Consider the following 26,043-nt stretch of genomic DNA (forward strand, 5'->3'; position numbering starts at 1 on the left):
GGGGGGGGGGGCATAATTCTTCTTATCTTATAAAATACAGATCTATATAGATCTATGCTGCATTGATGAGAATGCTTCTATACTCTAGATCTCACATAAGTACACTTGCTCTAACCTAATAGGCCTACACTGACTTCATTAATTCAGTTAGGCCTACCGTATGTAATTACACTATTATTAAAATATAGGCCTACTTCTAGACCGATATTAGATGAAACTAGTCGTATTTTAAGTTATAGAAACAACTATTCTATTAGTAGTATTAACTATTACTTTTAATTGAGTTCTCTTTAATTACTTAGGGTTATTATACAGTAGGCATAGATCTAGATAGGCCTATATATGATTATGATCTAGTGATGTGCTTATTTGAAATATTTAATATAGATCTATCCATATATAGATCTAGATCTAAACATAAGATTTCAAAGTTAAAAAGTTTTTGTTGTTTTTTCGAAGGCTAGAGCGGGAGTCCAGTCAGAGTTACCTCCAATGTTTTGCTTTTTTTCCCTGACTGCCTGAGGCAAAATGAAACCGGTAATTTAACTTCGTAAGGGAAATTCCCATTAAAATTAGCTGGCAACAAGTATAAATCTATGTTTCTTGTTTTGATTTTAATAGAAACGAGATAGATAGATAACAGATCTAGTCTCAAAGTTAAAGATTCTTCGAGTCTAGATCATAGATCTAGTAGATATAATATAATAATTTCTAATCCTGTCTAGTCTAAGGTATTAGTAGACTCTAGATTAGTCTAGATCTAGATCTATATTATTATTAATTAGTCATGCCTCATGAGTCATGGTTACTTGTCTACTCCAGCTCTGGTTTAAAACCACCGTTGGAGTAAGACAAGGCTTCCTACTCTCACCAACACTTTTTCAATATCTTTCTTGATAATGTAATCATCTTCTTTTTTGAAGTAACGTCTGTATTATATAAGATAATGGAATATGCTCAGGAGGGCTATGAAGGTACTCAGTACTGTATGCATTGGAGGAAAAAGAATTACTAACTTGCGCTTGGTGGATGACATAGATCATAGATGGCCTGCTTGCAGGGACAGACTAGCTGACTTGGTGATGCACAAAGACAAGACTCAGCATATGGTAGGCCTATGCAAATTTATGCCCAAAAAAAATTAGGGCTTTTAAAGGGGCATTATAGTATAGGAGGTGAAAAGCTGACTATTATATATAGTCAGTATAGTTTCAAATACCATGGAGCTATTGTCTCAGATGAGGTAATGAAACTTGAACTACTGACTTGAATTGCACAGTCCACAGCAGTGCTTTCAAAGCCTAAAATAATATGCAAAGGCATAGTCTAGCCCTCTGCACCAAAATCAGGCTGATGCACTCCCTGGTTATGGTCACATTCTTATATATGCTTGTGAGTCTTGGACGCTGACTGCAGAGCTAGAGAGGAGAATCCTAGCAATGGACTTGAGATGCTACAGAAGGATCCTAGGTATCACATTCAAACACCGCATCACAAACCAAGAGATTAGAGACAGGGTTACTGCAGCATTTGGACCAAATTATGACCTGCTAACTATCGTAAAAAAAATGCAAGCTACAAGTCTATGGCCATATTACAAGGTCTTAGGGGCTCGAAAAGACCTTCCTTTAGGGAACAGTAGGCCCGCTAGGAAAAAGAAGAAGAGGCAGACAGAGAAAGCAATGGGAAGATAAAATAAAAGAATGGACGGGTCTGCCATTGAAAGAGGTTCTATCTAAGGCAAAAGACAGAGAGGAATGGAGAAAGAGGGTTGACTAATCTTGCATGGAGCCCCAACGGGATAGGTAACGGTTAAAAAAAGATCTAGTTCTAGATCTATTATTAGATCTATAGATCTTTATCTACTAATCTAGATCTAGCTCTGGTTCCAGAACCAGATCAAACATTAGTTAGATTATTATATTATATACCACACACACACACACACTTTCTATTGATTATTTAATTCTACTATTTCCACATCTACCTATAGCTATAGTTTGTCGTAGATCTATTATTTTTAATGATCTAGGTCTAATTAATATATATATATACTATATATATATATACTATATATATATATACTATATATATATATACTATATATATATATCTAGATTCTAGACTAGGTCAAACCTTACAGAAAGATCCTTAATTGGTTTTAAGGTTCTAGAGCTAGTAGGCCTATACCTACTTAACTACTTTATTAGATCTGTATAGATCTAGTTCTTTTTCTTGTGTGTGTAAATCTGATGTTAAAATATCTTGTTAAGTTATATTTATATGTTTAGAACTGGTTTTGAAACTTAAATCGTGTCACAAAGTGGGTGAAACTCTTTAAAACATCATTATTTCAGATTATGAGGATAATTATATTCTCTTTTTTTTTCATGTATTAGTTAGCTTAACATTAACATTTAAGTTAGTTATTGTGTGCTACTAAATTTCTATACCCAATTTGTAAGATTTTTAACATTTCTTTATTCAGAGTTTTTAGACATGGATTTGGAAGAACTACGTTCCAAATTAGTTGGCTTTGAAGTTTCAGACTGTCCATCTCTCATTGACAATTGTCCAGATTTAGAGATAGATTCAAAAGAACAAAAAATGATAAATGAAACTCTCCAACTTGTACAAAAACATGGTCAGATCAAGAACAAGTAAGCAATTTTGGGGCAATATTTACACATTAATTCTTTATATATGAATGTTGTTTTTGTTTTGCTTTATAAAATAATTAAAATCATTAGCTAATAGTCTTCCTTTGGATAAGAACTGGTTCAACCTATTCATATGCTGAAATCTTCTTATGATGTGTCAGGTTTGCAGCAGTTATTTTCCTAAAACTAGTAACTGCTGCCCATTAGGTGCCTCGACAGCTTGGCTGGAATTAACTTGAGTGAGAAAAGCACAACCATCATATGGATATGAACTAAACCCTTCCATTAGCTATGAAATGCTTTCAACCATCTATTGACTAATTTTTGTCCAAGTGTTAAAACAAGACTAATCAAAGCCAATTCTGTTTTCTTTTAATAGACTTTTTGTTCAATCTATGTAGGCCTAACTGTTTTCTCCAAACATTGTAACAGTTTAAAATTTAGTGAAAGCTGAAAGAAGAGATCACATGCCCTACATTTTCATCTTAGCATGATAAAACCCCCACACTCCCACCCCTTTGTAGACACTGAACGAAACCTCTCGAAACTGTCAATCATATCCTCAACCCAGCAAAACCAACATTATATGGCAGTATGGAACGGTTGAAAAAAAACTGCACTTTTTTTTTTTTTGGAATAAAAGTTCAGACTGAAAAAAAGGTTATTGCTCAAATCAGCAGCAGAAAGCTGACAAGTAGTAGATGAAGAAGATCAGTTTTAAATTTGTGAACATTCCTTTAGATATTAACCATTTGAATTATATTTCAAGCAACTCTTGTTTTTTTGTTTGTTGTTTTTTTTTAACCTTTATTTCAATTTTTTACAAATGTATTTTTTTTTATATTTGAAATGTTAAAGTTTACTGTTCATTTTTTTTCTACCATTTCTTTTATTCATCTTTCATAATTCAGTGATGCTAAAATGGGAGACAACACTTGCTCTGATCAGAAACAAAGATACAGTGAAGATGAAATGATGAGAACTAATAAAATATTATATCAAGAATTTCATAAAAAGGTTGTAAATGGACTATAAACAATTTAGCTTGTAAGAAGACTATATACAACTTAAGTTGTAAGGATACTATATGTTGGCATTGTGTTTATGTGTATGGTATGTGTTTGTTGTTAGCATACAGAGTTTTTTCCCTTGGTAAGAAAGTTCATATTGTAGCATTATGTGTTAAGTGAAAGTGTGTAATCATTGGCATCGCATATTGAGTTCAGTGTTTTTAGTGTAATATTAAGATTATAAGTGTATCATTATTTAAGCTAGCATTATAAACAACAGGTTATATGAAGACTATAAACAATTAAGGTTGTAAAACACTTGAAACAGTTACAAAAAATATTTAATCTCTAGACTTACTATTATGTTTTAGAGACAGAATTCTGACATGTATCAAAAGATGCAGGAAGAAAGGCAAAAACTTCCAGCTTGGGAAGTGAAAGACTTTATTACAGCAGCTGTGAAGAGACACAAGGTGATTATTGTCTCTGGAATGACTGGGTAAGAACAACTAGTTTGAACATCAAAAACTCATTAGTTGTACTTTTGGATCCTGTTCAGTGTACTTAAATTATCAATCAAAATTCTCTCTATAATGATAGGTTTTTTTTTGATGATTCCTTAATTTTTATTTAATAATTTTTTTAGAAATAATTCACTGAATTATTTTTATGCCTTTATTATTTTTTTATAACTTTTGATGATGATTCTTTACTTCTATTTGATCAGCTGTGGTAAAACCACCCAGGTACCTCAATTTATTTTGGATGATGCCCTGGAGAGTGACAATTTTAGGGCCAATATAATTTGCACTCAGCCACGCAGAATTGCTGCCACCTCCATAGCAGAAAGAGTGGCTGCAGAGCGGGATGATACCCTTGGAAATCTTGTGGGATATCAGATTCGGCTTGATGGCGAAGTGGTAAGATGTCTTCTACGATAATACATGCCTGCTAAATGATTGGTTACATAAATATCAATAATTGTTTGTTTTTTTTTAATTTGAATAATAGGTCTTATAAAACTTGTTGAATATAAAACTAAAGAGAAACAATCTTACATCCTTTATAATAACAAAAATGATAAATTTTAATTTCATTTATTTTGTTGATAACCATGGAAACTAGATTTCAAATAAAATAAATATAGATAGCAAACAGAGTGAAACTTGATGGCCCATGTAGTTTGTGAGAAAAAACTGAATGGTAGAGATAATTTGTTATGATCTATGTGGCAGATATGTCATCTGCTTCTGTGGCCCACGGTTAATGACGGTGTCATGAGGCCAGAACAACTACCAACCACCTTCACTTTTCCCCAACTAATGTCAGGTGCCCATCAGACCTGGTTGGTCTCAGAGGCACCCTTAAGTTCCCAAAAGTAAAAATCCCAGTCTTTACCAAGATTTAAACCTGGGTTTTGGAGGCCAAGTACTTTACCACTCCGCCACCATACCTCCTGAAATTTCAATAGCTGTAGTATATTTATTAACACCTTATATTTTTTTTAGTACTAATATATTAAAATGTTCCCTTAATAAAAAACAACAACACTAGCTTGAACACTCTTAAACACTAGGTTTTTTTTTACCTTGATAACTTGGTAAATTCCCTTCACTTTTAAAAATCCTTTTTGTTTCTCAAGTCATACTTAACAAGGTTGTTGTTCTGTACCACTGGCATAGTTTTACGTCGACTAGAAGGTGACCCAAACCTGGAAGGAGTCACTCATGTCATTGTGGATGAAGTACATGAGCGCTCAGAACTAAGGTTAGATATTCATAATTTGATTACATTTTTTTTCATTGCTAACTTAAAACAAAAATATTAGGGCCTGTAGGCAATAGGCAACTTTGTTAGTGCAGTGCTTTTAAAGTAGAACACACATTAGGATTTTGGGTAACATTAAGAAAACTGACAAGAACTGAGAGACGGTTTAGGTAGGCAGAAGATGGAGAAAGGAGAGTTGTGATTAAAGGAACCACAATAGATACTTCTTTTAGCTCAAAAGGTGTCATTATTAAAGGGCATTTACTTTTTTACTAAGAATCTCTAATTTAATTATTTTTTTAAAAAGTATTTTTGACAGTTTCTGTGCTTGTATGTTGTAAAATAATGCTTTTACAAATTCAAATATTTGTTTTTTCAGTGATTTCCTTATTCTGGTATTAAAGAGACTGTTGGTACAGCGACCTGATTTAAGAGTGATTTTAATGAGTGCCACAATTAATGCCAAACTTTTCTCTGAATATTTTAACAACTGTCCAATTATAAACATACCAGGTAGGAGTGGAACTTGCTTATATTAAAGAAGTAAGTTAAGTTCCATTTTCAGACCATGCAACCTGCAACACAGAGAATGTAAGGGTCATCTATTTCTCTGACCAATTAATGAGGGTGTCATGTGGCAAACACAACAACCACATACCTTTTTGTGGTACTCATTGGATGTCCTAGAGATTTTAAAGATTGAAATGCCACCATTTACTGTATTCAAACTCCTAATCCCTCAGTTTAGAAGGCAAGCAATTTATCACCCAGCCATCGAGCACTGTTTAGATTTTTAACATGCTTAAAGTAGACATTTGTAATTGATCCTTTTCAAATGGTTTGAATTTCACCACTCCTTTGTCACCCTTCAGAATGTTATGGATAACAACCTGAATTTAACCTTGGTTGATGTATTTTTAGCTAGATGGCATGAATGCTAGAAGACTAGAACACTTGTTTCATGAAACAGGTTGTTTGGGCGCTAATAGCTTTGGATGCCACATTTGTTTAGTTCTCCTATTAGTTAACTTCCGACCTTGCTAGATTAATTTATGTTTGTCATTACCTATTTATTTGAAAAAAATAAATTTGGGGGGAGGGGGGTATAAATATATTACTTTCTTTCTTTTTGTATGTAAAGATGTTGTCTTAATTGGCAATTATAATTTTTCTGTCTACTTATTTATAAATAGATATTTAGATACTATAACATTTTAAAAAGAAAATTTTATAGTTTGTGTAGTTAATTGCATTTTTAAAGAACTATTTTATTTTTTTTAATAATGTAGGTCAACTATTTCCTGTCAAGCAATTTTTCTTGGAAGACATCATAGAACAAACCAAGTAAGACCAGAGATATTATCTACTTTTGAGTAAATGTTTTATTTCATCATATTTAATAGCTAAGACTGCATATTAAAAAAAAAATAAATTATGGCTTTTATATAGCGCTACTTTCATGCTTATAGCATGCTCAGAGCGCTTTGGTCCAATCTCAGTTGTGGACCAGTGGGGGGAAGGGGGTATCTAGGAGAAGGTTTTTTCTGTGCTGCCTTTAGACACTCAGTAAACACAACTCTGCCCAAGTCGGGTGTTGAACTTCGAGCCCCCTTCATAGGTAGCCAAGCCAAGCTAAGTTCAAGCGCACTTAGCCTCTTGACCACGCGACACAAAAAATTATCTCTTCAGTTCAAAATTTTACACAAAATATTAATCTTTAGTAAAAAAAATAAATAAATATCCTAAATAAAATCACTTTGACTATAGTAATCAATTCTAGAAAAACTAAGAAACTAACTTGCATAGCACCATAACCTTTAAATACAAAGATTTAAATTGGCAATAAAGAATTCTGTATACTTGCTGAATGGTTTCTGTACCTTGGTATGTATTATAATTATTATATTATATTATATATATTAAGTTTCATTCTTGCTAATAAGATAAATAAATATATATATCTGACAACGAAGCCCAGCTGGCCTGTTCATATATAGCCTGGGAACTGATTTTGCTGGCAGAAGGGTAATGGTGGATCTATGGTGCCTCTAAAACTTTGGTCAGATGAAGCTCATTAGCCTAGTAAGGCAATTCATTAATGCCATCAACCTGAAGTGGAGCCACTTGGGACTATGCTATTCCTTCTGACAGTTTTGCAACCAGTTACTGCATAATATAACATATAGAAAAGCTTTCCTTTGGATCACAACAGCAAAGTCAAGACAAGAACCACAACGCATATTAGTTCATGATCTCTCTATCTAAGAAAAATGTCGGCAAAGAAGATACTCTGGTGTTGTTGCAGAAAAACTTTGCCAGTTGTTTGTTTGCATCCATGGTCTTGTTTGATGTGCTTTGTTATACATTTGTTGTTACCAGGTACTGTGTAAAAGAGTTCTCTGAATATTCAAGGAGTGACAGGGAGTTGCATTGGATGCTCCAGTCACATGAGCATCGAGAGGCAGTTTCTGATAAAACCCCAGACAAAAAGCTATCTGAATATCAACTAGCAATGCGATATCAAAGTAAGTTATTTTTCATCATTGACATATGTGTACTCGGGTCCAGATTTAAGGGACGCAAGCAGGGTTACTGTTCCAGGGCCTCCACAAGAAAGGTGCCTCTACAAAAGAGATACAAATTTATCAAAATTTCAACGAGTCAGAATTTTTTTCTACCTTTTTTTTTTCACATTTAAATTACACTTTTTGCTTTAAATCTTACCAAGTAAGGCTGGCAACACTGTTGTGATTAAGAAGTTTCTGCTGGTAGCATACTTGTAATATGTTCACGTCTGTGGCATTTTACGTCTTGAGAGACAATCTTTTCCCTTTGCAACTTCTTGTGTTACTAAAGAGGCCAATCCTTGATACACAGCTGCGATCACAGGTTGAGCATATGTAATCACCAGGCGCCGTTGCATTTTTACCCTTCTTTCTGCTTCTGTTGTGTATGACATCGGCAATCCGTGACCCTTCCTTTATGCTCTCTCTCCATGTGGATCTATCCAGTGTCACCTCTTCCCAGATGCTAGTGTCGATTTTGAAGAGCTTTATGTCACGTTTGCATACATCCATATAACGTAAAAGATCGCCATACTGAATGTCCTGTGGAAGTCGACCTACTGGCATTCTACAAACGTGGCCAAGCAGCCAAGGCGTCTGCAGCTGATAACAGAGCGGATGTCCTTCCACCCTGCTCTTCGTAGCACTTCCTCATTGGTTATCTTATCTTGATACCTTATTTTAAAGATCCACCTTAGGCATCGGAGGTGGAAGACATTCAGCTTTTTTTCCTATGTACAAGTAGCTCTGGATATATGGCAGTGCATCTACCAAGGGACTGCTTAACCTCCACAAACTAAAAAATATTCACATTTTGTAATCTCATATTGCTATTAGATATAAGTATTATTACTATCCATAAGTGGATCTTTATTAAAGTTTTCAGAAAACTGTAGGGCCTCCTAAAAAATCCTGTCCTGGGGCCTCCACATACTTAAATCCGGCCCTGAGTGTACTGTTCAAAAACTTGTAAATAATCAATCACTTTTAAACAAAAAATAAAAAATAATATTGATATGTAAAGTAAAGTTCCCCTTTCAGACCTTGTGGTCTATAGGGCAGATGATGTATAGTTCATCTGTTTCTATGCCTATGGTTTACAAGGGTGTCATGTGGCCAACACAACGACCAACCTCCTTTACGTTTCCCCAACTAATGTCTGGTATCTATTAGAGCAGGATGAACTCAGAGGAGCCTAAAGATCCCGAAATGAAAAAAGCTTCACCAAGATTAGAACCCAAGACCCCCGGTTGAGAAGCCAAGCGCTTTACTGCTCAGCCACCATGCCTTCATATGTGTTCTAATGAAATTCACATCTTAAAATTAAGATTTATTATTGCTTCATGCAATTAAAAAATCAAAGGTGAACTTTTTAATAGTATCATTATTGCCTTGTTTTGTTTATATTGTACAGTTTACTGTCATACTTTTATTTGAAGAATGCAGTCGCTCCACAATCAAGACAATGTCTGCCCTAGATTTTGATGAAATCAATTATGATTTGATTGTGCATTTGTTGGAGTGGATAGTAACAGAAAAGCACAAAGAGGTAAGCTTTGTTATCTTACATCAGCTATGAAGTGGTACATTTTCATAAGTCCAAAACACAACACAATGTTTTATGTAATTTGTAGTATCAGATTTTCCGTGTCCTTGCTTGATTTTTCTTTTTATTAATCTTGAACAAATCTCTAACATTTGTAGTGTTGCCCATTTAAGATTTTTTATAAGTTTGATGAATGATAATTTTAACATATTTAAAGAACATTTTGACCTTGAGTCACTTCATGGAAAACCAATGGAGAGACCTATTTGAGAATGCAACGTCATGTCTAGAAAATCAGCAATTAAATTTAAGTAAACTCTTTAAGAATCTGTTCTAATGGATCACATCAATGTCTGGTAGAGTTGCTGAAACTGTAACCTTGCTCAAAAAATGTTTAGGGAACGTGAGAAAGATCAAGACGTCTTTGTGTAGTCACTCAATGAACTTTTCTGTGACTTGTGTCTGTTCTCTTTTGTAGAATGTTTTTGTTGTTTATTATTGTAAAAAAGAGTCTTTTTAATCACAACAAATTCCATAGGATCAATAAGACAGTCTTAGTTTTCTGAAATATCCTTTCATTAAATACCAAGAGTGTAGAAAAATGTGTATTATGATACTAGTTGTGAAATGTGTGAATAAAATCAGAGCAAGAGGATTAAAAAGAAGAGAATTCAGAGAATATTGTGAACTGATTGATATAAAATATGGTAATATATAATTTCTGAATATAATGTTTGGCTATACCGATGCTGCTTTGATGTAAAAATTGAAATTACAAAACAACAAAAAAGAAGAAGTCTGATTAGTTTTAATTTAACTTGTTAGAAAATATCACATTACTTGAAATATGCTGTGTTTTTAGTTTCCACTAGATGGCGCAATTTTAGTGTTTCTACCTGGCTTACAAGAAATTCAAAAAACTTTTGAAGAGCTTCAAGTGTCCAAAGAATTTTCTAGAAACATAGACAGGTAAATGTAAATAATGGCCTTTCAACTATAATCTTAATTCAACAAAATGCATTTACATAGAAAAAAAAAAGCTATATGGAGAGCTGATGTATCTGGAAACCACTACACTTTGATAAATGACAAGTTATCTCTGAACTTCTAACATGATGGGAAGCATGATCGAGAGGTTAAATAAGCTTGAACTGGCTTGGCTTGGCTACCTATGATGGGGGCTACAGTTTTGACACCCTACTCGGACAGAGTTGTGTTTACTGAGTGCCTAAAGGCCGCACGGAAAACCCTCTCCCTGATACCCCCTTTCCACCACTGGTCCACAAATGAGATTGGACCATAGCGCTCTGAGCATGCTATAAGCGTGAAAGTAGTGCTATATAACAAGCTATAATTTAATTTTATTTAATTAGAATGCAGAAGAAAAAAAAAAATTTCAAGTTATATATGTTATAAGAGCTTGTAAATAATACTTTATATAAAATAAGTTAGTATCATTTACTTTCTGCTTCAGATATGTTTACTTTGAACTGTGTTAGTATCATTTACTTTCTGCTTCAGATATGTCATCATTGCTCTTCATTCTTCCTTCTCATCAGATGAGCAAAAAGCTGTGTTTCAGTAAGTTTTTCTCTTTATAAAATACTTCAGAAAAAAAAACACATTGTCAAAATATGTTGTATTTTATTTTATTAGTAAAAACATTTTGAGTATTGATATAAATAAATATTCTTTATAGTAAGCCCAAGCCAGGGATCAGAAAAATTGTCCTGTCCACCAATATTGCTGAGACGTCCATTACCATTGATGATGTTGCCTATGTGGTGGATGTGGGACGTATGAAAGAGATGAGGTCAGTTTCAGATTAGTTTTATCTAAGTTTACATTTTTCAGAGGTCTATTGAAATCCTTAATTTGAAATATTAGTAACCACTACTCCTTCTCATCATATGTGTATGCAAAATGATTATCATTAAATATCCTTCTATGGCTTCCTTTAATTGGGAAGCATCTAAGGATCTTCTCATAGAATTGAGATGAAAACTTGGGCATTACCTATGGTCAGAAAGACCTCGCTCAAACAGAAGTTCCCCCTCTCCACGCTGTTGATGTGTGCAAAGAAACAGCAGGTGCTAATACAGTTTTGGATCAGTGGTGCCTTAGAGTCTGTCTGGGTGTAGCACTTTTTCTGCTGCAGCCTAAGGGTCATCGGCTCCTGATTTTTCCTCAGGGTTTACTCCCAAAGCCATTCCCATATTTGGATGGCTTAGTTTTCATTGAGCATCTGTTTAATGTTCATTGCAGATCCTCCATCCTAAATGCAGTTTCAAATAAGTGAAAGACCAATTATTATGTGAATGGTATTGCTTTGCCATATTTCAAGAACTTTTCATCAAGAAACCAAACAACAGACATAAAAAGATGTGGATCATGGGGACTCCAGTAATATACACCATCCTACTTGTCTTGGACACCATATACTTGAATATGAGCCTTACATTTGTGTTTTGTAGGAATTGCAAAAAGGATTGTTAACTGAAATTGGCCACCAAGAATTTAAAATTTTTAGTTAAGGTGAAATTGATGATATTTCTAAGTTACAAGATCAACCATTGACCAACTCTATTTTAACCAGCAGATATCAGTTATATGGATTCAGATAATCTTACAATTCCATTCGTCACCATGATTTGAACTTATGACATTTATCTCTTCACCCAAATACTATATTAACACTGCTAGTATATCTATTTAGATAGCTTTTAGCTCATATCTTATGCACTCTGGTCTGTCCCCTTGATGGTACTGGGCTCAAACCCCAACCCTCTGCTGTCCTGCAGGAGGTTTGGACTAGGATGAAATAATTATCAATTTTGAATCCTACACATGTAAAACAAACTAATGAACTCTTCAATACTTCAGAAGTTGTTTTTTTTGTCATGTCTAGATATGATCATGAAAAGAGCATGCAGTCCCTGGATTTAATCTGGGTGTCCAGGACCAATGCAGAGCAAAGGAAAGGAAGAGCAGGAAGAGTCCAGGAAGGAGTTTGTTTTCATCTGTTCACATCACACATGTACAAACACATTCTTAGACCACATCCTGTGCCAGGTAAACCAAAGTCAAAATAAGAGTAATCTAAGTGTTTACTTTGTTATTTAAAATTGGTGTGTATTTAAAAAAAAAGATTATACCATTTCATCTAAAAGGATAAATGATTTATTCTACTTAAAAAAAGGAAATTCATTGCTTATTGATAAATCAAAATAATAATCTGTACGAAAGTATTTTTTCTAAGAAAAATTATGGCCTTCATCCATTTTAAAAAAAAAATTTAAAACAAAATTTGTTATCTACATATAACCGAAATATAGTAATAATAAACAAAAAATGTATGAACAAAACAGACAAATGAAAGATCTAGTTTCATAACATCAAAATTTTTTTTTTTTTATTAAACATATTTTACATTGGGACAGCACACCTTTGAGCCTCCTAATAGCATATGTTGGGCAGAAAATTCTAGCCACAAAAAAATGTATCTTTAGTTCATGGTTTCTGTCAGGATATTTTGAGTACATTTTAATTTCCAATCTTTCCATATTGGATACACTTGCAAAACTTTCAATTTTGCTTTCTGTTGAAAATTTTTTTTATCGTTGCAGAATTATTTCTTGTTCTTCTTGTGTACCTAGAGTGAGTTTAGACATGCATTTCCTTATTTATTAAGAATACTGCATTGTTTAGTGAATGTGTGTGTTGGAAAAGTTTGCAGATTTTAAAACTATTTTATTAGTAACAGTATTCTGTGAAAGACACAGTGGCTGAGTGGTAAACTGGAGTCACTGGTTTTGAAACCTGGTGAAGACAGATTTTTTATTTCACGATCTTTGGGCGCCTCCTAGTCCACCCAGCTTTAATGGGTACCTGATATCAGTTGGGGAAAAGTAGAAGAAATTGGTCATTGTGCTGGCCACATGACACCTTGGTAAACCATGGGCCACAGAAACAGATGACCTTTATATCATCTGCCCCATAGATTACAAGGTCTGAAAGGGCAACTAATAGTATTCTGTAATAGAATTAGAGTTAGGAGACACATCAAATAAGACGGACTTTGAACGCAACATAAAATGGGATGTATTTAGTTTAGGGCTAGGATAGGAACAGAGAATAAATGAAGCTTAGTCTTCACCAGATTAATTTCATATCTATAGATAGACGACACAGACTTTAACTTTTACTGTTGTGCATTAAACAGAGTTAAAGGTAGATTCTGACAGTTATCAGTTATTAAGATTTACTATATATATTGTGATGTTTGCTGTTAATTAACCAACTCCACCATAACTCAATGAAGGACTTGTAATACAATTATAAAACACCACTTAGACATTACAACAAAGATTAGAATTTGTCTCCCTTGGTTCAGGACCTATTGTTACTTTTACAAGAGAAAGAATGAAGAGCTCCTTGACCTTATCACACAGCTCTAATTTTATTAACATACTTCAGCACTATGAACACATCACAACTTCTTACCAACTACCCACTTCTGGTCTACCTCTCATTCAATTCCTACCAGTATATATAAAGTAAGTTCCTTTTCAGACCTTGCAATCTATGATTCAGATGATCTACAGCTCATTTGTTTTGTTTTTTTTTTTTGGTTGGCAGTTAACAAGGGTGTCATGTGGCCAGCACAATGACTAACTTTCACTTCCCTCAACCAACTAATGTCAGGCACCCATTAGAGGCGTCCTAAAAATCTTTACAATCTTCACTGAGATTTGAACTTTTACCAACCTGCCACCAGAACCTACATGAATGCGTATTTATATAAAAAAATATTTATAATAATTATAAAGTCGTACATTCACAGGCTGGAAGGAAGATCTCTTGATTAGCAACTTGTGAACTCTAAACAATGTCTGTGGCATTTGATGTCTTGAGACTAGGCCAATCCTTGATACACAACTGTAATCAACAGACTTTCACCCTTCTTTCTACTTCTGGTGTGTATGTCATCTGGATCTATCCAGTGCCCTCTTTTTACCAAGTGTTGGTGTCAATGATGAAAAGCTTCATGTTTGCTGCTCTCTTGCCTTCTATTAGATCGCCATACAGAATGTCTTGTGGGAGTCGTCCTTGTGGCTTTCTGTGAACGTGTCCAAGTCAGCTAAGGCGTCTACTGATGATAGCAGTAAGGATGTCGTGCCCCCCTGCTCTTTGCAACACTTCTTCATTGGTTAATTTTTCTTGCAACCTTATTTTAAAGATCCACCTTAGGCATCGGGGATGGAAGACATTCAGCTTCTTTTCCTGCCATTTGTAGGTTGACCATGTTTCACTACCTTATAGCAGAGTGCTCATAAGAAATGTCTTGTAGATTAGGGCTTCCCTTGTTAGTCTTACTTATGTTCAAATTCTACCCTTCTTTGGTAATCTTGCTAGCCAAACAGTTTCATAACCTTTATTTTTAAGTTGTCTTTCTTAAGTATTCTAATTTTGCATTCTTATTAGAATATTCACCTTGGAAGGAGCAAAAATATCACAAACTTGTATAATGTTACTCATGTAGAAACTGTGGCATTAAAAAAGCATACCATTTTTTTTTCTTCATTATTGATTTTATGTCTATGTCAGTGGCAAAATATGCAGGTCATATTAGGGTCAGTGTAGTCATGTTTAATAGTGCTCTGATCCTTAATCTTTGGAATATAATACCTTATCAGTATAAAAAAAATTTGATATTTTCCTGCAGATGAAGTCATACAAGTTTGCATTTTGAGGCTCATATAAATCAAGCAGTAAAGCCTACAAATGACAAAATTTCTAGTTTAGTAGTGGTTTTCTTTAATAGATAATTGTAATATTGTGGGCAATCAATTTTCTAACAAGTTATTCTGCTTAGATTTTGATTGTTTTTAATTTATTTGTGAACACAGAAATACAGAGAAACAGTCTGGAACAAGTTATTATCAGGACAAAGATTTTATCTGTTTTCAGAGGACACGACATAGAGGTAATATGCCTACATTCTTTATTAACTAATTATAGTACACTTAATAAGTGCTATTCATACAATACTGACTTGAGTCTTCATTAAAGATAATTTGACATCTGTAACTATTTTTTTTATTTAGTCTAAAGTTTTTATTCAACTTGCTGTGAAATTCAAACCTATAAAAAGATGTCATTTATTTTTTGTTTACAATTGGGCAACACCCCATTTTTTTATAAATATTCTATACTAAAATAAACTTCTACACTGCATTATCTCACAATGAATTACAAAAAAAACTTTAATTGGTGGTTAAATGAAAGGAGATTAAGGGACGAGGATTCAATCATTGAAGATTTGTAATATGTTTATAGATTGTGCTACAAGATCTTATTGACGCTCCTTCAACTGACAGGATTCGTGCTGCAGTTCAAAGTTTAAAAGATATAGGAGCTCTAGACAGTCAAATGGTAGGTTACTCAATTTTTTATAAACTTGTGTATCATGAGTTAAAAATATACAAAATGTATATAGTTAACACATAAGGCATAAATCTTAAGAAATACGACTGGCAAATACACATTGCTTCTAGCTATTATTTCACCAGTGATCTGACCTAGAACAAATACATTCTGAAAGGTTTAAAGAAAATTGATAATATTGTAATTTTTTAAATAAAATAATTGTAATTCTTTTATAAAATATTGTAATTCTTTTATTTAAAAAAATATATTTTATAATAAAGTTTTGAAACTATCAAACAAAAGTGAGGGGAGAAAATCTCTTTATTACTATGTTATCTATTCTGTAACCAGGAGCTGACAGCTTTAGGATACCATTTAGGCTCTATCCCAGTGGATGTCAGGTATGTAACTATTTAGTGCATTGAATAGTGATACAATCTTTCATGAATTGACAACAAATGCCTTGCTGATTAGGCCTGGAACGTTTCGTTTCCAGTTTTATCTTTTATTAGCTGTCACAGTTATTATACTAACCATACAAACCTGCCAGCTTATTATTCGACCTCCCTCTCAAGCATATGGAACTGAAAAGAAACTAATTGAAATTCCTCTCTGTCATCTATACTCCTTTCCAGTATATCACGCCCCCCCCCCCCCTTTTCCCTTTGAAACATAATGAAATGAGTTAGAAAAAAAAACTTTTCATTACTAATTATTTATTTTTTTATTATGCCAGGATAGGCAAGCTGATGCTGTATGGTCTCATGTTCAGGTGTTTGGATGCGACTTTAACCATGGCTGCTACATTAAGCTATAAATCACCATTTGTTAGTATCTAGCTTTTACTAATTATTTTTTTCATGATGTTTATATGATTGAGATAAATTCTGTTGTGGCAGAGAGTTTTGTCTGACAGCATCATGCACATTATATAGCTAAAATACTACTTTTGTTAGTCTTATTACTTTCCAAATACTACCATTGTTAGTCTTATTACTTTCCAAATACTACCTCTGTTAGTCTTATTACTTTCCTATACTATTTTAGTCTTATCTATTTTCTGAAACACTGCACCCACTAATCTTTTCTCTGCTCTCAGATTACTCCCTTTAAAAAAAAAGAGGAGGCAACCTTTAAAAAGAAAGAACTAAAAGCACACAACTCTGACATTCAGACAATGTTGAAAGCATATAAGGTATGTTTAAAAATAAGCTTTATAAGTTTACTTTATAGTAGGCAGATATTGTGGTCAACAAGAAATAGAAATGGCCTTGCAATCTTTCGAAAAATGTTTGTAATGATGGGACTTTCATTTTTGTTTTCTTTTTTTTTTTAAAGTGTAAATACAACTTGTTCAAATTGGTAAGAAACAATGTCATAAATATAACACCACTTTTTAGTATAATTGTTTATAATGCAAGAGGCTACTTTTTCTAATGAAAAGGGACTACTCAATCCTACATGTTATTTATCTTCTTCCTGTCTACTACTTTATTATTAATGTTTGTTATTTTTGCAGGAATGGTGGGAAGCTAGAGGAAAAGGGAGAGAATCTGCCTACAAATACTGTAAAGAGTTCTTTTTGTCTTTTAAACATTTGGAAGTAGGACATTTTTTTTGTCAATGTAAACATTTCTGTTTCCAATCAAGTCTGATGTGATTATTTGTTGTTTAAGTTTAGGTTTCATTTATCTATAGTCTATACTTATAGTAACTTTGTGTATAGGAATAGCACATGCTTGCAATTATGTCATTAAAATGGACTAACTGTGTGTTCTCCTACTTTAATGCATTTATAGAGGTCTATACTGCACTATCTTGGACAGTGTTAGTCTTTGTAGTAGGCTCCTTTTATTAGCTATTGATGTGATAGTGTGAAGGATTCTTAATCAATGATGTGATATGCACACATTATAGTCTCAGTATAGTGTTGGTTCCTTAATAAAGCTCTGTCACTTCTTTGTGAAGATATTGATTCTAGGGGAGCTCTCTCTCATCACATGAAAGCTCTGTTTGCTCTAAAGATGCTTGCTCAATTCTTACTGGAAAAAAGCCTTTGAGAAGCATTATCCCTTCAAATGGTGAGAAAAATCAAAAACCATTCTGAAACCCACACAGTTTACTATTTATCTGTGGCACAAACTGCTTAAGAGCCTAAGGTTAGGCAGTTAAATTAAGAAAAAGAATCAACTGGCTACACAACTATTTGATAAATAGACCTATAGACTTTTTTGTGTATCTCACAAGTAATGTTTTTGTGTTCAGATGATTAGCACTTTAAAACAACAATATGTCGAGATACTATCTGACATTGGATTTATTAAGAAGAAAATCAAGTTTAAGGATGTCCAGACATCTGCGAAAGCCAATTCTGATGGGGTTGCTATAATAACAGGCAGAGAGGTATTCAATCCTTTTTTTTTAAGCCCTTTTTCAAATGGTATAGTTTTGTATGTATTTTTCTCAAAAATGTAGCTGCAACAATGAATTTATTAAGTTGTTAATTTCAAAATCTTAAAATATACTTGTGATGATGGGCAATGAAATAGATTTCTAGCTAGAGACAAAAGAATATAAAACAATGCTACAAAACCAATAGGAAGATGTGACGAGATTGACACATGAAATGCATAGGAACTAATTATGTTCTCTTTTGGAGTACAATCTCTTATTTATAATATAAGGAAGAGTAATGGTGTCCGTATAGTTTACATAAACTGGAAACAGCATTTAATTTTTTAATAAGAACTTCAATTAACCAACAGGATTTTCATAAACTTTTGTAATTATCATTTTGTACTTGTGGTTATCTCAATCCCATGTGGTTCCCAAACATTTCCCTTAACTCTTTCAGTGCAGCGTTACTCTTGGCAAGTAACTGGCTAGCGCTGGTGAGTGTGGCATTACTCACAGCGAGTAATTTGCTTTATAACATTCATTTCCCCATCTTTTTTATGTTGGACTTTCCGGTTTTCCTGTATGTTTTTTTTTTCTGGATGTGGGAGTGAGTTCTTTGTTTTTGTAGTAAATTTGATGCAGAACCAACACGTTTAGAAAAAAACAACAACATTATGTTAATGGTTCCTCTTTTTTAGTTTACTGTTAATTTAAATGTTTTGCTTTTGGCACTATGTTTTTACTTAATGCATTTTTTTTTCTTTCTTTTTTTTTTGTTAGGCAAATGAGAATAATGAAAACATGGAGCTTTTAACAGCCATGCTGGTTGCTGCCCTTTACCCTAACATCATACAGCATGTTTCTGGTAATTAGTTAGTTTACAAAATTACAAACAGAGCACTCTATGTATTTAAAAGGATGGGCTATTCAGTTTCTAATTTGTGCATGGCATCAAAAATATTCTGCAATTGATGTGTACAAAATTAAGATGCATATCAACCAAATGCTATTAACTTATTATATTCAAGTTGTCATTTATCTTGATTCATAAAAGCATTCATTTCTTAATGTTTGCTTGTTAGTTTTACAAGTTTGAAATGTTACGTCAGAATTGAAGATTATTACATCTTAGCCTAAACCTTCTGCAGAGTAAGGGGGATAGCATTGGTCAGGGTTTGAGCCGTGACCATCAAAACAACAGTTCAGAGCACATACTACACAACCTGGCAGCCATCCTTTGAAATACCTTTGTAGAAAATATTTGATTCTTTTCTTTTTTCCACATTATTAATATGTTAATATTATTAATATTAATATTTATTACTTGAAACAAATTTTCAGGAAAAGTTAAAACCAGAACGGGAGAATATGTAAGTGATATTTTCACTTTTTTTTTTTTTGAAGATACAATTTTTATTAAATAAACATTTACTTCATATATAGTTATAGTAGAAATAATTTTGGAAATAAATGAATCCTGGCAATAAAAGGTTCTGCACTCTAAGACCAAACTTAAAAAAAAAAATTGAATTATAAATAATTATACTTTTAAAAAACATCAGTAATTTTTTTTTAAATAATAATTCCACTAAAATATAACTAATGTCATCATATGACATACTTATGTAAAAAAAAAAAACAATTCCATTAATAATTGAAAATCCTGGTAATTTTTTTTTACTTACAATTTTCAAAATTCTTTTTAAACAATATAAACATTTGATCCCAGCTTTGTACCAAAACCTCTGATCCTTTAAATACTGATCCCAAATATAAACCCACAATGGCCAGATCACCTTCACCTGTCCCTTAGTCTGTTGTACCATTACAAAAGATCTGTGGACCATCTTTCTCCATTCCTCTCTGTTACCCAAATACTTACTTTAAATCTCAAAAGATATTATTCCTACTTTAAACTGTGAAAGATCCGTTAGCTACTTGCAGTCTGAAAGGTTGTATCCCCGCTCTGAATCTACAGCTTCGACCACCTCATTCAACAAGACAAAAAAAATGTAAAGATAGAAAAACAAAAGTGTTGTTTATCAAGCTAATATCAAGTAGATCATTGTGACAGATCTTATTTCTTGGTTGAAGTAACAATGAGGGAGAAATGTAGAGAACAGATTGGAACATATAAACACTGTTTACTTTCACTGTCTACATGTGAAACTGCTCTCTGTTGTATTTAGGTTGACATCCATCCTAATTCTGTGAACTTCAAAGTCTTTTTTAAGAATGGATCATTTCTAGTTTACCATGAGAAGGTCAAGACTAAGAAAGTGAGTTGGTTTATACATTTCTCTATCCAAATGGTGTCGATGCTGAATGCGATGAGAGTTTGATTATCTACTCCTTCTCTTATGAATAGAGTAGAGCATGAACTTGTTTATTGTCTCTGTTTTGTTTTTCAAACTTGTTTTTGTCATTGTATCAAATGGTAAAACAAAAAAAAATAATTTTTATTTTAGTTCAAAGTTTCATATTTTACCCAGTTCTTTAAGCTTATAATGTATTGTCACAATCAAAGTTCAAGATATTCCTGAGACATCACAGTTTATGGAAAATGGAAATCTTAATTAGGGACACAGCAAATAATGATTTTTCTTCAATGTCAGTTACACAAATTTGTAGTCATATTTCGTTTTGTCTGTGTTGCGCTTTCTTCTTCCATTTCCAATGACTTATTTTTGCAAAACAAGGTTTTCCAGCATGTTAATTATCAAGTCTAAATAAGAAGTAGACTTGATCCAGAAGATGACATTCATTGTGATCATTAAACAACGCTATGGCACCCCTGTAATAATGCAGTGGGTACCGAGTCACATAGGTGTGACTGGCAACACAATTGCAGACTCTTTGGCCCACCAGGGAGGGCAAATTCCACCCACTGATCAAGCTTTCATCAAGCCCTGGCTATAATACAAAAAACAGAAATGGAAAAGTGGTTTGAGTGCTGGGACAAGTCCCAAAAAGCCTGTGGAGTCTGGGAGCGCATGAGGCGCCCTGACCGCACTTCCCTGTGGTGGAGGCTGTCCAGGCCTGAGCAAGCTATTATAGCACAGTGCAGGACAGGCCACTGTCCTGTTGGCTCATATTTCTTGTGGCTATGGCCAAATTTTGATTCACGGTGCCCCCGCTGTGGGGAAGAAGAGGAAACCGTGCCCATATTCTGTTTGACTGCCCCAGACTTGCTTATCTCCGTCTCAACAGGTCTGGGAAACCCAAAATTCTCAACCTGTATGGCGACATTTATGCACTACGCAAGACAGCAGGGTTTCTGTCCAGGGCTGTCTAATGGAGTTTGATGATGATGATGATGTGATCTTGCAAAGACTGTCCAGAGAAATCCTGATCTGGTGAAAGAGAAACAAGCTCAACCATCGTTGTGACATTGTCTTGTTTGCACAGACTATTGCAATGTTATTGTAGTAATGTTTGCTATAGCCCAACTACTATCCATGCTCCGACATGCTTTTCAATTTCTTGCATAAGTATTAATTGTGAATAGATTGAAAAAGCAACAGAGAAGTAAATAACTGTTAGTCTTAAAAATAAATACTCTTTTTTTTTTAATTTAATTATAATCAGAAACAATTACACATTGTTCTGTGATTAAACATAAAACTTTGACTATGCGTATCATATATTTACATTACAATTAAGATTTTATTTTGTATATCTAAAGCACAGTTGCTTAGACTTTTATGGTTGCTAGTTGCCACTTAGTGGGGAATTGTAAAAAGGGGTTTCCAAATGAAAAAGGTTGAGAGCCGCTGCTTTTAGATAAAAATATATAGTTCAAGTTATTAAAATATGGCAAATATAAAATCACAATTTCAAATCATTATATTTCTGGCAAAAAGAAATAAAATAATGTTTAGTGAATGCGGTGAATACCCAATCTTATGGTACATGATATACCTATATACAGTGCAGTCTATATTATTAGTCATTAATTTAATAACATTTTATTGTTGTTTTTCATGAATTTCTTAAAATCTTTTTAAGATACAGTAGGCGTAGGAAATAAAATACAGTCTCAAAATGAGAACAACCACAAAAAAAATGTTTCTTTGTAAAATTTCACCTTTAAAGTCTAGTTGTGTAAATTGTTTGTTCTTTTATCTTTCAATATTATACTATTCAGATTTACATCCGAGAGTGTTCACTAGTATCCCAGCTTTCCCTTCTAATGTTTGCTGGTGGAGGCATTGAAGTAGATGAATGCCAAGGCTATAAAGTTTTAATTATCGACAAAATGATCAAGTACAAGACTCATGGGTCAGAGGTCAGTAACTTCCTTTTCATGTCAGCAATCCTAGAAAATTAGAGTTTAGAATATTTCAACTGAAATGTAGCTTGAACATTTTTTTTTAAATTATTAAACCATTCTATTTGTTTTTTTTATTGAGTTAAGCTTTATAACATAAATACAAATAAATTAATTTATGATTAGACATATTTTGTCAGATATACATGTATACACATTTTATGTTATTTCTTAGCATTTTCTCCAAATTTATACTGGTATGTCTACTTCATAAGGAAATTTTCTTAATAACCTAATAGGTTGCTTCCTCATTAAAAGCTCTGAGATCTGAGTTGAACCAGCTTTTATCTGATAAAATCACTGAGCCAGACATAGACCTGATGTCATCTCCAAAAGGCAGTGCTCTCATCAAATGTATTAATTATCTGTTAGCTAAATGATTCATCTTGTCAATGTGATATGATTTGTATGTGGGGTCATCAAGATATTTTCTAGGGGCTGACCCCTGTGAATAGTTGCTCTTACATTCTGTGTTTGTTTAGCATGGGAGGGAAGGCACACATTTGTTTTGAGTGCAGCAGAAAATGTCTTTGTTTTTTCTGTTGCATTACGCAGTGACAGCTGCTTAAGTTTAACTTTGATTTGTTCTATGAAAATTAAATTGAAGTTGACTTCCAAAGAAATTTTAAGTCATGCACATTTGCTTTGTTTTTCTAATTTAAATAGCACAGCACTTTGCTTCCTAGTCCAGGGTTGAAACCCTAGTGTATAGATTGGCAATAAAGAATTATGGCCAGCATTAATAGACATCATGTGCCAGGTATCCATTAGAGAAATTGAAAATTGTTGTTCATCTTACTGGCCTCTTCTTCTAAGATCGGCTATCAAAACCTTGTAAAGTGTTTACTCACGTCATGCAAATTTGACTCTAGAATACTATTTTCTATTATCTAATTTTGAGGCAACAACCAGAAAAAAGTCATCTGATTCTGTCTCAATATTTATATATGTATACATTATAACTACAATTCAACCATTGTCTTTCAAAAGTTCTCATGGAGCCAATTTTTATTAATGTTTTTCCTCTCATGTGGTCTCAATACAAAATGTTACATTTTGAAGTTTTCTCAGTTTAAACTGTTAACTGATTGTCCAGATTAAAGTAAGATGGTAATATTATAAAAGGAATATGTTTGTTATTAAAAAGAGCATGCTTTTTAAACAGAATGGAGATTTCATAAATTGAGGAACGCAGTTAAATAAATAAATTAGGTTGAATTGTAAAAGCTTTTTTTTTTTACGTCTGTAAAATTTTTATAATTTATCAGAATTTTAAGGAAAGATAAATCATGCAATCTTTTATTTTACCAAACTTATGTTAATATGCATTTAATAAAAGGCCTAAATCCTAACTCCCGGTAAAATTTTATTTGAGACTGGTCAACTATAATATACTTTTTATAAATAAACAAACAAACCATACAGGTTTAAATTTTGTCTAGTCTAGTGTCTCTCCATATTTGTCATTAGTTCTTTTTTTTTTTGTCATATCAGTTATGTAAGTGGCACATTATACATATTGATACAATTTGGTATAATTTGTATTTTTTTTACTCAATTTGTAACCTTTAACATGTACAATTTTATAGAAAAATTAGCCATGCCTTGCCTGAGTCAGGTTTGTGCAGCATATTTAGTTACATATGTTACAGTTTACATGAATTTAATGTATCAGACAAAGTTACAAAGTTAGTTGAGTGTTCTGCCAGGTTATTCATCTAAACTTCTAGTGGGTGAATAGTGTTAACATTTTAAAATCGTATAATTGAATAGAAGGATGTAATTATCTTCTTTTTTTTTTTAAGTAATGGCTTTAATATATAAACTTAGAAGTAAGCTAGCAGTTTGTTTTATTTTTTAATCATCATCATATTTGTCTTCCTCTAAAAAAAAACATTGTTCACATGAATAAAATAAAATATCAAATGGTTTGTATGAACTGAATTCATATGTATATGTTTCATAAAACTGTAATTTTTATAAAACAGAGTTCTCTTTTCATTTTGATTCTTTAGTTACAAAAAATAAAAACACAGCATGTGTTGAAATTGTGTTGTCTAACTTTATCTAGCACTTCGTCTTAAAAGCAAGCGAAAAATATTTTTGTAAAATTTGTTTAAACAAAGTTTATCTAAGGTGAAGAACGCAAAATCACTACAGGAATAAGCTCCCTTTTTCTAACATAATAATTGCCATTAATGGATTAACTAATTGGTAAATTTTCTGTATTTATTCATGTATTGTCATGTCTACGAATAATTATGCAAATTTCAACTTGATCCAAGAATGGGAAGTGGGAGAAAAAATGTGTTCAAAACGTAATAAGGGGAATAAATCCACATATACATCTTTTGGAAAGACAAGGGCTTGGCCCTCGGCACCAAAACAGACTGATGCACTCCCTGGTCATGGTCACATTTTTATATGCTTGTGGCTCTTGGACACTGACTGCAGAGCTAGCGAGGAGGATCCTAGCAATGGATTTGAGATGCTACAGAAGGATCCTAGGCATCACTTTCAAAGACCGCATCACAAACCAAGAGATTAGAGACAGGGTTACTGCAGCGATCGGACCCCATGATGACCTGCTAACTACTGTTAAGAAACGCAAGCTTGATATATATGGCCATATTTCAAGAACCACGGGCTCGCAAAGACCTTCCTTCAGAGAACAGTACCAGGAAAAAGAAGAAGAGGCAGACAGAGAAAGCGATGGGAGGACAACATAAAAGAATGGACGGGCCTACCATTGATAGAGGTTTTAAACAAGGCAAAAGACAGGGAGGAATGGAGAAAGACGGTCGACAAATCTCGCTTGGTGCCCCAACGGTCCAACAGACTAAGTGATAGGTAAAGGTAAGGTAAAAAAAAACAACATCTTTCAAGAACTTGCATTTCTTTACCTTTTTTACTGTGACATAATTAATTACCATTAATACTTACTAATTGATTAATTTATTTTTTGCTGATACATGGTCTGTTGGTACAACAAATAATTGTGTTAAGTTTCAACTTGATCTGAGAATGGGTTTGGGAGGGGAAATAAACGTGTACGAAAATTGTACCAGACAGAGTTGATACTAAGTTTGAAAGGCTCAACATGTACAATGATTGTAGGCCTAAATCTAAAAATATTTAAAACAAAGGGAGTGCGCCGTTGTATTGACGCAATAGTCAGATTATAAGTAATCGCCCTTTCAAATGATCACAGTCTCAACTATTTGATCTACTGACCGATGCGATGGCTAGACCAGAGGCGGACTGGGTATATCATATGATGGGTATTCAAAATCATTGTTAATTTTGATAATGTATCGATAACTGTTCGCATGCATACAGT

The 26,043-nt window shown here is 33.3% G+C and overlaps 1 protein-coding gene across 2 annotated transcripts; it reads left to right on the plus strand.

Moving 5' to 3' along the window:
* The first annotated feature begins 563 nt into the window (after window positions 1-563).
* Window positions 564-24,502, plus strand: LOC106061135 (putative ATP-dependent RNA helicase DHX57). 2 transcript variants are annotated; one of them, XM_056022318.1, is made up of 26 exons: window positions 564-731; window positions 2,489-2,660; window positions 3,572-3,677; window positions 4,042-4,169; window positions 4,398-4,590; window positions 5,313-5,437; window positions 5,817-5,950; window positions 6,727-6,781; window positions 7,817-7,962; window positions 9,441-9,550; window positions 10,410-10,516; window positions 11,069-11,128; window positions 11,247-11,360; window positions 12,456-12,619; window positions 15,457-15,533; window positions 15,887-15,982; window positions 16,328-16,377; window positions 16,713-16,803; window positions 17,076-17,171; window positions 17,496-17,579; window positions 18,242-18,379; window positions 19,154-19,238; window positions 19,715-19,743; window positions 20,563-20,652; window positions 22,521-22,661; window positions 22,943-24,502. In XM_056022318.1, exons 2-26 carry the CDS (start codon window positions 2,500-2,502, stop codon window positions 23,081-23,083), a joined length of 2,721 nt encoding a protein of 906 aa, XP_055878293.1. In that variant the 5' UTR covers window positions 564-731; window positions 2,489-2,499; the 3' UTR covers window positions 23,084-24,502. The 2 variants fall into 2 exon arrangements, with proteins under 2 accessions (XP_055878293.1, XP_055878294.1); XM_056022319.1 differs by lacking the exon at window positions 564-731 and adding an exon at window positions 974-1,109.
* The last annotated feature ends 1,541 nt before the right edge of the window (window positions 24,503-26,043 follow it).

This window comes from Biomphalaria glabrata, chromosome 3 (assembly GCF_947242115.1).
Source record: "Biomphalaria glabrata chromosome 3, xgBioGlab47.1, whole genome shotgun sequence".
Classification (NCBI taxonomy): domain Eukaryota; kingdom Metazoa; phylum Mollusca; class Gastropoda; family Planorbidae; genus Biomphalaria; species Biomphalaria glabrata.

What these genes read in the sequence shown, in the direction of transcription:
- LOC106061135 (XM_056022318.1), top strand. Translation starts at nt 2,500, where the DNA reads ATGGATTTGGAAGAACTACGTTCCAAATTAGTTGGCTTTGAAGTTTCA. An exon ending in CTATAATAACAGGCAGAGAG is followed by an intron (nt 18,380 to 19,153) that starts GTATTCAATCCT and finishes TTTTTTTGTTAG; the next exon opens with GCAAATGAGAATAATGAAAA. An exon ending in AAACCAGAACGGGAGAATAT is followed by an intron (nt 19,744 to 20,562) that starts GTAAGTGATATT and finishes TGTTGTATTTAG; the next exon opens with GTTGACATCCATCCTAATTC.